This window comes from Aquarana catesbeiana, linkage group LG04 (assembly GCF_042186555.1).
Source record: "Aquarana catesbeiana isolate 2022-GZ linkage group LG04, ASM4218655v1, whole genome shotgun sequence".
Classification (NCBI taxonomy): domain Eukaryota; kingdom Metazoa; phylum Chordata; class Amphibia; order Anura; family Ranidae; genus Aquarana; species Aquarana catesbeiana.
The window spans coordinates 675,669,160-675,686,803 of NC_133327.1; the positions used below are offsets into that span (position 1 = coordinate 675,669,160).

Consider the following 17,644-nt stretch of genomic DNA (forward strand, 5'->3'; position numbering starts at 1 on the left):
GGGGCCTATTTATATAAAAAAAAAAAATATCAGTGTGCAATTGTCTCAGCATTTGCACAGTGTAAATAATCACCGCAATGTGTCTATGCATTTGCACATGGGGCAAAACCGAATGTTCTCAGGCTATGGTCTCTGCAAATTGAAAGTGTAAATGCAGAAAATAACACATTTTGACCACTAGATGGAAGTGAAGAGCATACTTTTTTTATATGGTCCGCAGCTCCATCTAGTGGCCATAATGTGGTATTTTTTCTGGTTGAGGTATTTCTGAAAAATACGGCATTTTGGCCACTGGATAGAGCTGCAGATTATAGGAAATTAATATGCTCTTTACCTCCAGATAGTGGCCATAATGCTTATTTCCTATAATTGTCAGATCCATCTAGTGGCAATATTGCTTATTTCCTATGATCGTCAGCTCCATCTGGTGGCCATATTGCTTATTTCCTATGATTGTCAGATCCATCTAGTGGCAATATTGCTTATTTCCTATGATCGTCAGCTTCATCTAGTGACCATATTGCTTATTTCTTATGATCGTCAGCTGTATTTAGTGGCCATAACGCAGTATTTTTTCTGACTGAGGTGTTTAAGGAAAATACTGCATTTTGGCCACTAGATAGAGGTAAGAAGCATACTTATTTCCTATGATCTGCAACTCCATCTAGTGGCCATATTGCTTATTTCCTATGATTTTCAGCTCCATCTAATGGCCCTATTGCTTATTTTCTATGATGGACAGCTCCTTCTAGTGGCCATATTGCTTATTTCCTATGATCAGCTGCTCCATCTAGTGCCCATAACGCAGTATTTTTTTTTTTGATTGAGGTATTTCAGAAAAATACTGCATTTCGGCCACTAGATGGAGATGAGGAGCATACATATTTTATATGATCTGCAACTGCATCAGTGGCCATATTGCTTATTTCCTATAATCATCAGCTCCATCTAGTGGCCATATTGCTTATTTCCTATGATCGTCAGCTCCATCTATTGGCCATAAAAAAACATTTTTTGATTGAGGTATTTCAGGAAAAAAAGGCATTTTGGCCACTAGATGGAGGTATGGAGCATATATATATTTCCTATATTCTGCAACTCAATCTAGTTGGCCATGTTGCTTATTTCCATTGTTTTGCAGCTCTATCTAATTGGCCATATTGCTTATTTCCTATGATCGTCAGCTTCATCTAGTGGCCATATTGTTTATTTCCTATTATTGCCATCTCTATCTAGTGGCCTTATCTTTTTTTTTCCTATGATTGGCAGCTCCATCTAGTGGCCATATTGCTTATTTCTTATGATCGTCAACTCCATCTAGTGGCCATAAAGCAGTGTTTTCCTGATTGAGCTATTTTAGGAAAATGTCTCGTTTACCTGTAGATAGAGGCGAGGAGCATACTTATTTCTTATGATCCTCCATTCCATCTAGTGGCCATACTGCTGAATTTTGCTGAAATACCTCAATCAGGAAAAACACACATTATGGTCATTCGATGGAGCTGATGATCATACAAAATAAATATATTAGACAAAATACAGGAATAATTTGTGATGGCTGGCGAATGCTTGTGACATTCGTCCAGAGAATTTTGTTGTGCTGTGTTTTATTAAGAATTTAACTGCTTTTTTTTCAATGAGTTTTATTCTGTACAGGCCACATCAAGGGTCAAAAGACATATTGTAATGCACTGCATTGACATGCATTGAGGAGCATTTTTGTGCACTGTGTGCATGCCTACATTTTTCCCTAATGCACACCAAAGCAATATTTTTTTTGTGCTCTGGGTACATACACAGTAATTGTGTTTTTGTTTGGTGGTAGTGACAATGATATACATCGCTTTCATGTTTATTATAGTTGAGGGGATCAATGAACAGATGTTTGCTGGTCTCCCTTCTCTCCACCCGCCGCACCCATCATGGGTGGCCTGGGCCTGCAGGTGGGACTGCAGAGGCCAGGAAATATGACGGAGATATGCATGATGGGAGATGTTCACATTAATGAAGGTCCATAAAAGCCATTGGCTGAACAGCTGCCCAAATGCTTCCATCTAACAGTCGCCCTGTCAGATTTACATGCACTCCCAGCTGTTGTAGTAGCCATGAGTGTGTTACATGACATACATTAGTGACATGGAAAGGGTTAAGTACACTTATCATTGCACTGGCAGAACCTAAAAACATTATTTAGCAAATACAGACTTCCTAAAAGTGTGTCTTTGCATAGGCTTAGGTTCTAAACCTACCCCACCCAGCTCCCTACCTCCCACATGCACAGAGCAGGGGATAGTTGTCATATGGGGAATGTCGGGTCAAGCCCACATACCCACAACCTAGGTTTGGCAGTGCTGTGGAGAGGAGGGGGGGTGAGCACTGAACATGAACAAAGAAACCTGATTAGTATAATTTGAGCATTTATTTTTACAAACCTTTACAAAAATACCTTCCCAGCCAAAGGAAAAACAATTACAATGTAGTTTGATGTGTTATTTTGGCCTCATCTATCTCCTAACCTGACTCTGAATTGTTACTCTTTGTATGACAATTAGTGGGGGTACATGATGGGGTCTGTTGGTGCACCCAAACATTGGCCAGTGTCTGCACCCATTACAGTCCCTAGAAATTCAGCGCAAGGAGCTGATGTACCCAATTGGATAAATGTTGGGAAATTCCAGGTTATCGTACCGTCCACTCTCTGTATTGTTAAATAAAGCTGCATTTGAACTTTGTAGCGAATTTTAAAATACATTTTGTCTTCTGACAGATTTAGCTATGCAGCTGAACCAAGGCAAATTTGAATACAACGGATCTTGTGGGTAAGCAGTACTCATTGAACTGTCTAGTTTGCCTTTTGAGTATGACATCTGTTTATGAATGTTTTTAGTAGATGCAGAATAGTGATGAACTTGGATTCGATCCAAAAATTTGTTAATCCAAACTTGGAAGTTGGCTGTCATTGTTGGGCCAATGAGTTTTTGGTGGGAGATTCTCAGCCTGCAACTGCATGTATACAAAAGGAACAGGAATACTTTTGAGATTATTGACCTAATATGGACAAATGACCGAATTAGGTCAGTGTCAATGACCTAACATGGCCATATGGCCATTTAAGGTCTATGATGTTATGAGTGTCTTCCCCGTTCTTTGTCTACATGAAGCTCGGGTGTAGGTACCCTCCCACTCACAGCTAATTGGCTTAGTAATTACAGCCAACTTCTGGGTGCAGACCAAACCCAAGACCATTCATAGGTCAATGACCGAACAATGCCTTAAGGCCATATTAGGTCAATCATGTAATGAGCAATAACCTAATATGGACACACACCCATATTAGATCAGTGTCATTGGCCTAATATGGCCATGTGGAGATATAAGGTCTACAATGCCATTAGTATCCCCCTAATCCTTTCTATACATGCAACTGTGAGGTGGGGAATCTCCCATCCAGAGCTTATTGGCGTAGTAATGACAGCCAATGCCTGGTTTCAGATCAAACCCATGGCCATTCCTAAGTCAATGTCACTGACCTAATATGACCTTAAGGTCATATTAGGTCTATGATATGATGAGCATTAACCTAATATGGACATGTGGCCATATTAGATCAGTATCATTGGCCTAATATGACCATGTGGCTATATAAGGTCTATGATGTCATGAATGTCCCCCTCATCCTTTATATACATGCAACTGTGAGGTGGAGAATCTTCCAACCACAGCTCATTGGCATAGTAATTACAGCCAACTTCTGGGTTCTGACCACATGCATGCCCTCTAAGTCAATGTCATTGACCTAATCTGGCCTTAGGGCCATATTAGATTAATAATGCACTTAGCATTGACCTAATATGGCCACATTAAGTCAGTGTCATTGCTTCAATATAGCCATTTGGCCATATAAGGTCTATGATGTCATGAGTATCCCACCATCCTTTGTCTACATGGAGTTCTGGGGTGGGGAATCTCCCACCCACAGCTTGTTGGCGTAGTAATGACAGACAACTTCTGGGTTCAGACCAAACCTATGCTTTCTCATAAGTCAATGTCATTAAGCCATATTTGGTCCATGATGTAATGAGCCATAACCTAAAATGGGCAGATGACCAATTCAGGTCAATGTCAATGCCATATAAGGTCTATGATATGATGAACTCCTCTGTGCTTTGTATGTCTGCAGTTGCAGGAGAAGAATCTTTCCGGGTTTCGACTGAGCCCAACCTCATTCCTAATTAGGAACCCAGTGTTTAATTGTGGAACTGGATTTATAGGGCAGCTCATTTACTACCCACAAATGCTCCTTCATTGATTTGAATATAAATGTAGATGAGGCGTCATGATTAAATGTTTCAAATATTTAGGTACAAATATTATAAATCTAAAATGTCATTGTCATGTTTCTGCTTTTTGTTTCCTCTAGTTTCCTCCTTAAGCCAGACTTCATGCGCCGTCCTGACAGAACATTTGATCCGTTCTCTGAGACCCCTGTGGATGGAGTGATTGCAGCCACCTGCTCTGTTCAGGTATCCGTAGAATGGTGTTATCTAAGGCTGCCGATAGATGGATCAAAATTTAGCTAGTTCAGCAGGGATTGTCAAAATTTGGATCCATCTGTGGCTGTTGTTGAATTGGAATGTTGGAAATTTTTCATTTGATCTGCAGCTGCAGCCAGTGGACGGCAGCACTGAGCAGCATATTCTGCAGAGCCCCTGCCACCTCCCTTGTGTGGATGTGTACATTTCTAGCCTTGGCCATCTTGAGTAAGGGCAGATGATTCATGTAGCATTTATTTCCTGGAATCCATCTGCTCTTAGCAAGGCTGTGGATAAGGGGGTACCACCTGTCCTCCTGTACGGGGCCCAGGCCAGCAGGGGGGCCCAGGTAGCTGGGTGAATCGGAAGTGGGCAGCGAGGGTGATTGGCACGGCGGGGGGGAAATTACTGGAACCCATCCCCTGTATGGCTCCCTGCAGCAGCTGAAAGCTGGTTTCTTCTCCTCTCCCTCCTGCTGGCTTTCAGCTGCTGCAGAGAGAGTCATACAGGGGATTTGTTCCAGTAATTGCCCCCCAGCCGCACTGATCACCCTCCCTGTGCACCATATGTTTCCTCCTGCTGCCCAGGCCCCCCTTGTGCGCCCCCACCCTCGCAGTGCTGCCAGCTTCTCCTCTCCTTTCGCCCCTTTCATGAATAAACACAATGAGTGATCGGATCGGTAACTATCCCTTACTATGTTAATTCATAACTGAAGCATAGTAAACTGTGTTTATTTGTGGGGGGGGGGGGGTGGCTGTATGGGGCCCCATGGTTTCTAACAGCAGCCCTGGCCCTTAGTTCAGGCATGGAGGCAGAAGGGTGTGCTTACCTGAGGAAGCCCTCCTCCCCTCCTGAAGACTCCTGGAATGTATGAGATCATTTGCCTAGACATGGAAACCAGGAAGCAACTGAAGAAAATGAAAAGATTAAAACAAGTAAAAATGATATACCTTCCAAACTATCTATTTACTAATGCTAGCAGCATAAGGATTAAAAATAGTTCATGTTGATTAGGAGAATTTAGTTCTACTTTAACCACTTCAGCCCCGGAAGGTTTACCCCTCCTCGCGACCAGGCCATTTTCTTTGCGATACAGCACTTCGTTACTTTAACTGACAATTGCGTGGTCCTGCAACACTGTACCCAAATAACATTGATGTCCTTTTTTAACCCACAAATAGAGCTTTCTTTTGGTGGTATTTAGCAGTTCTTTTTTTTTTTGCGCTATAAACAAAAAAAGAGCGATAACTCGATCCAATGCTGTCCCCTCAGTAGCATGGACCCGAGTGAGCGAAAGATGGCCCCCACTCGACTCCATAACATTGGATAACGGAAGCGACATCAAACGTCACTTCCGCCCAATGGTCTCAAAGGGGAAATATTTTTTTTTTTAAAAAGACTTTTTTTTTTTTTTTTTTATTGCGTTAAGAGTAAATATGAGATCTGAGGTCTTTTTGACCTCAGATCTCACAATAAAGAGGACCTGTCATGCTTTTTTCTATTACAAGGGATGTTTACATTCCTTGTAATAGAAATAAAAGTGACCCAATTTTTTTTTAAAAGGAGAGTGTAAAAATTAAAAATTAAAATAAATAGTAAAAAAATAAAAAAATTTAAAGTGCCCCATCCCACCGAGCTCGCGCGCAGAAGTGACCACATACGTAAGTCGCGCCCGCATATGAAAACGGTGTTCAAACCACACATGTGTGGTATCGCCGCGATCGTTAGAGTGAGAGCAATAATTCTGGCAAAAGACCTCCTCTGTAACTCAAAACTGTTAACCTGTAGAAATTTTTAAACGTCGCCAATGGAGATTTTTAAGTGCCAAAGTTTGTCGCCATTCCACGAGCGGGCGCAATTTTGAAGCATGACTTGTTGGGTATCAATTTACTCGGCATAACATCATCTTTCACAATATAGAAAAAATTGGGCTAACTTTACTGTTGTCTTATTTTTTTTAAGTCAAAAAAGTATATTTTTTCCCAAAAAATTGCGCTTGTAAAACCGCTGTGCAAATACGGTGTGACATAAAGTATTGCAACAACCGCCATTTTATTCTCTAGGGTGTCTGAAAAAACAATATACATATATATATATATGTAATGTTTGGAGGTTCTAAGTAATTTTCTAGCAAAACAAAACTGATTTTAACTTGTAAACAACAAATCTCAAGAAGAGGCTCTGTCCAGAAGTGGTTAGGCGGTTCATACTATCAAGGTATGCACTGCCATCCTGGGAGTCGGGTGAACTGTATATCTGTTTTTGATATGTTTCTGCAGGTTATATCCGGACAGTTTCTATCGGACAAAAAAACCGGGACCTACGTTGAGGTGGACATGTATGGACTGCCAACAGACACCATACGGAAGGAGTTCAAGACACGGATGGTCATGAACAACGGCCTGAATCCAGTTTACAATGAGGAGCCATTTGTATTCAGAAAGGTGGGCTGAGCTTTTATTAAAGAACATGGAGTTTATCCACTAAAAAAATGTAAGGGTCGGTAATCATGAGCAAAGCTTAGTGACCAAAACAACCAATCAGAATCCAGTTTACTCTAGTCTAATGCCCCGTACACACAATCGGATTTTCCGACAACAAATGTTGGATGTGAGCTTGTTGGTTGAAAGTCCGACCGTGTGTATGCTCCATCGAACATTTGTTGGCGGACTTTCCACCAACAAATGTTGGCTAGCAGGTTCTCAAATTTTCCGCCAACAAAACTTTGTTGTCGGAATTTCCGATCGTGTGTACACAAGTCCAACGCACAAAAGTTCACGCATGCTCGGAATCAAGCAGAAGAGCCGAACTGGCTATTGAACTTCCTTTTTCTCGGCTCGTCGTACGTCTTGTACGTCACCGCGTTCCCGCGTTCGTAATTGTTGGCCAACATTTGTGTGACCGCATGTATACAAGACAAGTTGGAGCCAACAACCTTCGAACAAAAATCCACGGTTTTGTTGTCGGAAAGTCCGATTGTGTGTACGGGGCATTAGGGGTTAATTTACTAAAGGGAAATAGACTGTTCACTTTTAAAGGGAACTTTCCCCAGAGCTTAGATAATGAGGTGAAGCTTTGCTGAATTCCATCATCCAATCATGTACAACCAAAAATACGTCTTTTTCTTGCATGTGATTGGGTATTCTTTGAAAAGTGAAACTCCACCACATTTACTGAGCTACAGTAAGGGAAAATTCCCTTGCAGAGTGAAAAGTACCTTGTAAAGTTAAGGGCCTTGCTGCCTTTAGTAAAAACCACAGTGAATCTCAATTGGTTGCTTTGTTAAATAGGGCTGTCAGTGTTCATATCTCATACACACTGGTAGACTTAGACCTCAAGCATGCCACTTTCTAGGTTTACGTTTGTGGTGACCCCAGATACAAGCCCCAGCAGCTACAGAGTAGGACCCTTGCACTCTGTGTAAGCAGCGGTCTTATCGCAGAGGTCCAGAACACCCCCTACTGAGTCAGACCTATAGCTATGCAGTCAGCAAAGCTCATGATTCCTATAGATTGGTGTGTTTGACCCTCAGCGGAGGGCATTTTGGACCTCTGCAAAGAGACCAAAGCTGCTGGCAGTGGATAGGCTTTTCTACTCAGAATGTGACTTATTTCTAAACTATTGCTTTCATGTACAGGGAATGTACTTTGCTTATTTCAATATTCAGTTGGGTTTTAAAGTCCATCCAAAATGAGGTCTGTTTATAAAAAAAAAAAAAAATTGCTGTGTGATTGCCCCATAATGTGTCTAATATGTTTATTTCCCATAATCATCAGCTTCATATTGCCATATCTTCCCAAAATACCTCAGTCAGAAAAATACCACATTATGGCCACCAGATGGAGCTGACGATCATAGGAAACAACCATTTCAGGTATATTACGGGAATTATTTGTGATGGTTGAGCAAATGCTTGGTTAGTAAAGGGTAAAGGTGTGTTGGTGACTTGGTTTTCTCAGGTCAGAAGATCTGAGGTTTCTCATACAGAATATTATAGGTGATTACTGAGAGAACCGCTTCTGATTTGGAACTGGCATTTGATAAATGATCTTCCTGTCTCTAGGTTATCCTGCCTGACCTGGCTGTGCTGAGGATTGCTGTGTATGACGACAATAATAAATTGATAGGCCAAAGGATATTACCACTGGATGGCCTTCAAGCTGGCTATCGGCACATCTCTCTTCGAAATGAGGGCAATAAGCCTCTGTCTCTGCCCACCATCTTCTGCAACATTGTCCTCAAGACGTATGTTCCCGATGGGTTTGGAGGTAAGAGTGTGGACTAGAACTGGCCAATGGGCTGCCGTTCAGCTGCTGAGAAGATACAAATAGGGATGAGCCTTTGTTTATTCAGGACTGGGTCCAGGTACAAACCCAGAAGTCAGCTGTCTTTCTTGGTTCATCGAGCTGCCGTCGGAAGATTCCCAGTGCTACATTTGACCTAAACAGTGGGTTGGGCATGTTTGTGACATCATTGACCTAATATGGCCACATGGCCATATTAGGTCAGTATCATTGCCCTAATTTGGTCATGTAACCATACTAGGGGGGTCTCAAATCCTGCATCTGATATACTGTATATACAATGAGGCGGGGATGCTCGTGACATCATTGATCTAGTATGGCCACGTGACCATGCTAGGGGGGTCTCCAGCCCTGCATCTAATATATACAATGGGGTTGGGATGCTTGTGACATCATTGACTTAATGTGGGTATGTTGTCGTACTGGGGGTGGGGTTCTTCAGCCCTGCATCTGATGTATACAATGGGACGGGAATGCTGGTGAAATTATTGTCCTAATTTGGCCACATGGCCATATTAGGTCAGTGTCATTGACCTGATATGGTCATGTGGCCATACTAGAGGGGTCTCCAGCCCTGCATCTGATATATACAGTAGGACGAGGATGCATATGACATCATTGCCCTGTTAGGACACATGACCATATTAGGTCAATGTCATTGACCTAATATGGTCATGTGGCCATACTAGGGGGGTCTCCAGCCATGCATCTGATATACACAAAGGGACGGAGATGCTCGTGACATCATTGACTTAAAATGGTCATGTGGCTATACCAGGGGGATCTCCAGCCTTGCATCAAAGGTATACAATAGGGTGGGGATGCTTGTGACATCATTAACCTAATGTGGGCATGTGACCATACTGGGAGGGGGGTCTTCAGCCCTGTATCTGATTTATACAATGGGGTGGGGATGCATGTGACATCATTGACCTAATATGGTTATGTGGCCATACCAGTGGGATCTCCAGCCCTGCATCTGATGTATACAGTAGGGTGGGGATGCTTGTGACATCATTAACCTAATGTGGGTATGTGGTCATACTAGAGGGGTCTTTAGCACTGCATCTGCTGTATATAATTGGGCAGGAGTGCTGGTGACATTATTTACCTAACAGGGCCACATGATCATATTAGGTCAATGTCATTGACCTAATATGGTCATGTGGCCATACTAGGGGGGTCTCCAGCCCTGCATCTAATGTATACAATGGGCGGGGATGCTTGTGACATCATTGACCTAATATGGCCACATGACCATATTAGGTCAATATTATTGACTTAATATGTTCATGCGGCCATACCAGGGGAATCTTCAGTCCTGAATCTGATGTATACAATGGGGTTGGGATGCTTGTGACATCATTGACCCAATGTGGGTATGTGGCCATACTAGAGGGGTCTTCAGCCCTGTATCTGATGTGTACATCACATAGCCATGGCCATATTAGGTCAGTGTCATTGACCTAATATGGTCATGTGGCCATACTAGGGGGGTCTCCAGCCCTGCATCTGATATATATAATGGGGCAGGGATGCTTGTGACATCATTGACCTAATATAGTTATGTGGCCATACTAGGGGGATCTCCAGCCCTGCATCTGATCTATACAATAGGGTGGGGATGCTAGTGACATCATTGACCTAATATAACCACATGGTCAATACCCTACCCACAGATCATTGGAATGACAGCTGACCACTGGCCCGCGAACCTGGTTCTGAACAGACGCAAGCTCGTCTTTAGATGCAAGCCCCAGCTAGTTCTGTCAACAGCTTATGAGGCATTTCTCATTGCCAAAGTAGACTCTGCCCTCATGTATCCTTGTCTTCTTACTTCTAGATATTGTTGATGCTTTATCAGATCCAAAGAAGTTCCTCTCTATCACTGAGAAAAGAGCAGATCAGATGAGGGCGATGGGCATTGAAACTGTAAGTACAGATAGATATAAATAATGATTAGATCAGATATGTGAGACAAGAAGTTTAAGTGAATTCCACCCAAAGATGACATTTTAGTTCTCAGGTGGTCCCTTGTGAGCTTTGTATACTATACTCTATAATTATAGATTTGTATACTATACTCTTATAGATGGTAAGATTTCCCCAGAGCGGTCCTCCCATAAGACCATAGGAACTGCTTGGTTTTCTCGTATATCAATTCCTTAAACTTTTGCTATTCTGGAAAAGCATGTGTCCACATAATCTATCAATGTAATGCCCAAGGCCCCGTTTTATTGCACGATTTTAACACAATTCTGCGTGTTGCGCATAGGGCAGCCCATTCACTTCAGTGGGCTGCCCTGTGTGTGTGTTTGTCGCCCAAAAGAAGCTCCTGCTCCTTTTTGGGAGACACCCTTGGTGCAGTTTTTGAACGCATGCTGTGCAGCGATTGGTGGCAGTATCCCACCGCGTTTGGGGCGCCATTAAGAATAATGGCACCCAAACGTGTTGCATGCTTTGCCGCGATTAAGAACCGTGGGCAGAATCGCAGTGATTCTGCCCTCGATTCCAAATCGCATAATGTAAATGGGGCCTAAGAGATAATAATAAAAAATAAAAATAAATAAGACTGGCGTGCAATAGAGCAAGCTAACTTTGTTAATAGGTAAAGAGCCATTTACTCATATTTTGAGTTAGTTCACATTTTTATAAGCTTGCGCTTCCATATTTTTATTATTGTGTTAAATATAGAAATGTGTAGATTAGCCACTGGGGGGGAGCTCTGTATTTCACTGCAGCATCACTGCTACAAACTTAGCCCTGAAAGTAAAAATTTGTGAGCAGGAAGGACCATTTATTGCAGAAGGGACATACAGGGGTTAGTTTACTAAAACTGGTGCACACATAAGCTGGTGCAGCTCTGCATAGCAACCAATCAGCTTCCAGGTTTTATTGTCCAAGCTTAATTGCATGATAATGCATTTAAATGCATGATATTAATTAAAAAGTTGAATATAATAGAATTATATATAAAATATATATATATTTTTTTTTTTTTAAATGTAAATTTCCATTTCAGCCAAGTGAATTTTCGGTTTCGGCACAGGAATTTTCATTTCGGTGCACGACTAATAATAATGTAATGATGGTTGTAGGTTAACTATGGCTGATAATTTTAATGTTCGTGGGATGGGATCACATCCAAACTGTATAAATGTGGCAAAACTCTGATGTTCTGACACCGCCATCTTGTCTTTTCAGAGTGATATCGCAGATGTGTCTGACAATACAAAGAATGATAAGAAAGGGAAAGCAAATAACGCCAAAACAAATGTGACCCCCCAAACCAGCTCAGAACTGCGGCAAACCACAGCGTCTACTTCAGGCACAACTAACGAAGTAAAAAAAGGTAAACTTTTATTTTCTGGCCAGCACATGGGAATTCTAGACTATTACAGACATTAGGAAGTAATGTAACAAAAATATATATATATTGACAGCCCAGTGGTTGGTTTGTGCATGTCAATCAGATCAGCCTTGCCTTGGGGTCCACGCTATATATAAAGCATGTGAGAATAAGTGTAACATTTATTCCAATTTCGAATTAAACAAACAGTTTTATGGTACGAGGAAGGGTGAAAATGGGCAAAAACTTTAGCTATGTATATATTTTTTATTTTATGTGTCTTAGAAGGTTGGAAAAAAATTTGCACTGGTCCTCAATCCTAGTTATATATATTATATATATATATATATATATATATATATATATATATACAATATCTCACAAAGGAGAGTACACCCCTCACATTTTTGTAAATATTTTATTTTATCTTTTCATGTAACAACACTGAAGAAATGACACTTTGCTACAATGTAAAGTAGAGAGTGTACAGCTTGTATAACAGTGTAAATTTGCTGTCCCCTCAAAATAACTCAACACACAGCCATTAATGTATAAACCGCTGGTAACAAAAATGAGTACACCCCTAAGTGAAAATGTCCAAATTGGGCCCAATTAACCATTTTCCCTCCCCGGTGTCATGTGACTCGTTAGTGTTACAGATCATTGAGGGAACCATGAATGCCAACATGTACTGTGACATACTGAAGCAGAGCATGATCCCCTCCCTTCAGAGACTGGGCTGCAGGGCAGTATTCCAACATGATAACGACCCCAAACACACCTCCAAGATGACCACTGCCTTGCTAAAGAAGCTGAGGGTAAAGGTGATGGACTGGCCAAGCATGTCTCCAGACCTAAACCCTATTGAGCATCTGTGGGACATCCTCAAACGGAAGGTGGAGGAGCGCAAGGTCTCTAACATCCACCAGCTCCGTGATGTCGTCATGGAGGAGGGGAAGAGGACTCCAGTGACAACCTGTGAAGCTCTGGTGAACTCCATGCCCAAGAGGGTTAAGGCAGTGCTGGAAAATAATGGTGGCCACACAAAATATTGACACTTTGGGACCAATTTGGACATTTTCACTTAGGGGTGTACTCACTTTTGTTGCCAGCGGTTTAGACATTAATGGCTGTGTGTTGAGTTATTTTGAGGGGACAGCAAATTTACACTGTTATACAAGCTGTACACTCACTACTTTACATTGTAGCAAAGTGTCATTTCTTCAGTGTTGTCACATGAAAAGATAGAATAACATATTTACAAAAAGGTGAGGGGTGTACTTACTTTTGTGAGATACTGTATATATACACTATATTGTCAAAAGTATTGGGACGCCTGTATCCCAGTCTCAGTCCATAGGGTTCAATATTGAGTTGGCCCACCCTTTGCAGCTATAACAGCTTCAACTCTTCTGGGAAGGCCGTCCACAAGGTTTAGGAGTGTGTCTATGGGAATGTTTGACCATTCTTCCAGAAGCACATTTGTGTTCTATTTGGTTGAGCTCAGGCCAGTCAAGTTCCTCCACTCCTTCCATGTCTTTATGGACCTTGCTTTGTGCTCTGGTGTGCAGTCATGTTGGAACAGGAAGGGACCATCCCCAAACTGTTCCCACAAAGTTGGGAACATGAAATTGTCCAAAATGTCTTCATATGCTGACACCTTAAGAGTTCCCTTCACTGGAACTAAGGAGCCAAGTCCAACCCCTGAAAAACAACCCCCCACCATAATCCCCCCTCCACCAAATGATTTGGACCAGAGCATAAAGCAAGGTCCATAAAGACATGGATGATCGGTCGGTCAGTAGTCGGGGGGCCCTGCACTTACCCCACCTCGAGGGCAGCTCTCCGGGCGGCAACTTCTCTCCAGGCTGCGGGCGGCTAGTTCCTCGCTTCCCCTGCATCTCCTCCCTCTTCCTCCTCCTGGCGGCATATCCGATCGAATCTCCTTTCGGACAATCAGGGGATGGGTCTCAAGACACACTTCTTGATTGACCGGGAAGAGAATCAGTGTTACAATAGCGAATATTCATTTGCTATTGTCACACAACTGGGTGGGCTCGGAGCGCAGTGCTTTTGCCCCGAGCCCACCCTTTTTTGAAAATAGATATGTAAAAAACCGCGCCAATCCAAACCATCAAGGTAGCAGCCAACACTACAAAACGACTAATTTGTGCACAGTAACTAAGTGGTATAAGTGTAGCGCTAAAAGTGAAAAACGAAAGCAAAATTTTAGATGAATGATGTGAATAAGGGTGGAGGATAAAAAGTAGTCAATCTACATCTGAAAAGACGAGTGACCCCGTTTGATCCTAGACCCAAAGAATATGTATGATGAGTGATTATGAAAATAAGTTTAACCACATCTAAAGGCACGTGAGACACTCTTCCTTCTCAGAGAAAGTACAAAAAATCACAATGTATATGGTAGATCGTGACGATAAATTCTATACTGAAATATCCAGATTTGTAAAAATAAATTTGCATAAATAGTAACAAAAAGTGTCCGCAATGTTGGTGGGGAGATATGACTCCCAAGTGAACAACATAAATCTGACGAATTAGTCCATATAATGCAAACAGTAATTGGCCCAACTTGAATCCAAAGCAGATATCATCACCATAGACATCCAGATCAAAGTAAGGGATAAATTACTCTTACCGACTTCGGTGGACTCACAGGCCGTGGGCGGTGAGTCAAATAGGCTTGTACTGTCTTAGGATGGATGACAGTATGAGAATGGCTTGTACATCAGATGGAGGACTGGGGACCGACCCAGACGATTTCCACGGTCAGCGTCTTTGTCAGCAAACATGGACCACGTGTAAAGAGAAAACAGGGAGCCTCCACATAGTGTAAATCCAAAGATTATTGACAAATGATGTTTATTAGATCACTTAAGATCGTCAAACAGTCCATAAAAAATTGTAGAATCGATTCAAATTGCAAAGATGGATATGAGAACAATAAGCGTGGTATAGGTGGCTGGGTATAGCAAGAAACCCGACCGGTTTCGTCCACAAAGACTTCGGCTGGGGTGTATGCCATCCTGCCACCTCCACGCTTTTATACATATATTGTAATATTCAACTGAAAACAGCTGTTACAGCGTCATGCAGACTTACTTCCTGAATCAGTGGCGTGCGCTCCATTCAGGGTCATGTGTTGCCTGAATTGGCCAATGGGGGGATAAAACGATAGGTCCACCTCTATTTCCCAAGCCTCGATGTGGATGTCATCTCAGCTCGCGCACTCATTGGAAGGAAGAGTGCGTTCCTCAGTTATTCACCCAATAAGGGCCGCCGCCGTGTGACGTACATGTAACGAACGTCACGTAATGGCGCCTGGCGTACCCATAGGTGTACATCATTGTATTCCGCCGGAAGTATAACCACATTGCTGAGGCTGTTGGAACGCAAACAGTGTTCCAAGCGGATCTTTAAGGAAGGAAGTAATTGATATAAAGACCGAAACAAACAAACGGCGATCGTTATAATCCGCCGTAATCCTAAGTATATGAACCCAATTTGGATTTAAGAAACCCTTATTATTTATACTAGAATGTTCAATCGGGAAGTAAGTAGGCATTGCAGCCATATCACAATTTCTAAGGACGGAGAAGACTATATAATAAATGACCATTCCTATACATTAAACATATATTAATATGCTCTAAAAAGACATGTAACCATGCTGAAATAAATCCTTCACAACAATTTTTAATCATTAAAACTAAATAATAAAATGAAATAAAAACTGGGACTAATGTTAAAATAATGTAGAAAAATGAAATTAAAATGGAATTAAAAACAAAACCTAGCACAGTACCAGTTATAGAACTCATATGTGTATGTAAAAAATTTAATATTGAGCAAGAAACTAATGGTAGAACTAATCTTTATATGTAAGAAATCAGCTTGATCTAGTATTCAAGAGCTAGGCTTAAAATACCTTCTAACCAATTGGGCTTCCCTTTACTGTATATATAGTAAATATGACTGAGGAGGGAAAATTATAATCAAGATTGGTTGATGAATGAATTGATGTCCCACTCCACATTTAATCCATGAGGCGTGAAACATCTTAATTGGTGTATCCAGAAGGTTTCAAGCCTTGACACTCCCCTTATAGATGACTCTCCTCTCCAGTGAGGGATAAATTTATCTATTATTTGGAACTTCGTGCCGGTGGGATCTCGGTTATGGCATGTTAAGTAATGGTTGGGAACGCTATGATTTGTACGCCCCTTTTTTATGGATTTAATATGTTCATTGACCCTTATGGAAAAAGTACGGATGGTCCGCCCGACGTACTGTTTCCCACAAGGGCATGTGATGAGATATACAATGTACCTCGTCGAGCATGTGACAAAATGTTTAACAACATATTCTTTCCCTGTGCTGGTTGATCTAAAGGTCTCGATCTTCCGGGTTTTAAGTGTGTTAGTTATACACACCTTACATCTTCGGCAGGGGAAGAAGCCCTTCATGTCCTGAAAGAAAGAAGGGACAGAAGGGGGGTCTATTACATTAGGCGCAATCTGGCCCCTCAGGGACAAAGCACCTCTGTAGATCACCCCTGCTTGTTCTGGGAGAACTGGTCCAAGTACAGTATCATTTTTTAAAACCTTCCAATGTCTATGGAAGATATCCTTAACCTGCTTATGTTGAATAGAAAAATTGGTGAAAAAAGACCATTTATGTTTATTTTCTACAATGGGTTTAGGTTGTTCTGAGATAAGTATATTTCTATCAACTAGGGAGACACTTTGAATTACTTTGTCTATCTCCAATGCATCATAACCCTTGTCTGTAAATCTCGACTTCAAAACATTAGCTTGGTCAAAATAGTCAGTGAGTTTTGAACAGTTGCGTCTAATCCGCAACATCTGACTTCGGGGGATGGATTTCAGCCAAGCTGCGTGGTGGCAGCTATCGATCGGAATGTACCCATTCCGATCGGTGGCCTTAAAAAAAGTCTTGGTAGTAAGATGGTTATCAACAACTGAGATCTCAAGGTCAAGGAAGTGAATAGTCGACCGACTGGCTTCATGGGTTAACTCTATCCCAATTTGATTATCATTAAGGGTGCATATGAATTTATCTAAAGATTCCATATTCCCTTTCCATAGGAGGAGGATGTCGTCAATGTACCTAGCCCACAACACCAATTGTGGTGGGTCTAGGGCATAGACGACATCCTCCTCCCATTTGGCCATAAATATATTGGCTAAACTGGGGGCAAACTTTGCCCCCATTGCTACCCCTTTCTTTTGGAGATAAAAGTCTCCATCGTACCAGAAGTAGTTGTGTTTGGTGGCAAAACACAATAAGTCCATAATAAACCTCTTCTGGGTACCCGAAATTGAGCTATTCCTGGAAAGAAAAGAGTTAACTGCTTCGAACCCGGAATTATGGGGTATGCAGGTGTACAACGCCTTAACATCGGCTGTGGCCAAAAT

The 17,644-nt window shown here is 41.8% G+C and overlaps 1 protein-coding gene across 6 annotated transcripts in view; it reads left to right on the forward strand.

The window, feature by feature from the left end:
* Positions 1-17,644, forward strand: part of PLCB4 (phospholipase C beta 4) — a 535,803-nt gene that overhangs the window by 446,197 nt on the left and 71,962 nt on the right. For all 6 annotated transcript variants that reach the window (XM_073628632.1, XM_073628629.1, XM_073628631.1 and 3 more), the window contains 6 exons: positions 2,768-2,819; positions 4,421-4,523; positions 6,812-6,976; positions 8,596-8,800; positions 10,680-10,768; positions 12,041-12,188. In XM_073628632.1, coding sequence (XP_073484733.1) covers positions 2,768-2,819; positions 4,421-4,523; positions 6,812-6,976; positions 8,596-8,800; positions 10,680-10,768; positions 12,041-12,188 — 762 coding nt within the window. The remainder of the gene's footprint in view (positions 1-2,767; positions 2,820-4,420; positions 4,524-6,811; positions 6,977-8,595; positions 8,801-10,679; positions 10,769-12,040; positions 12,189-17,644) is intronic.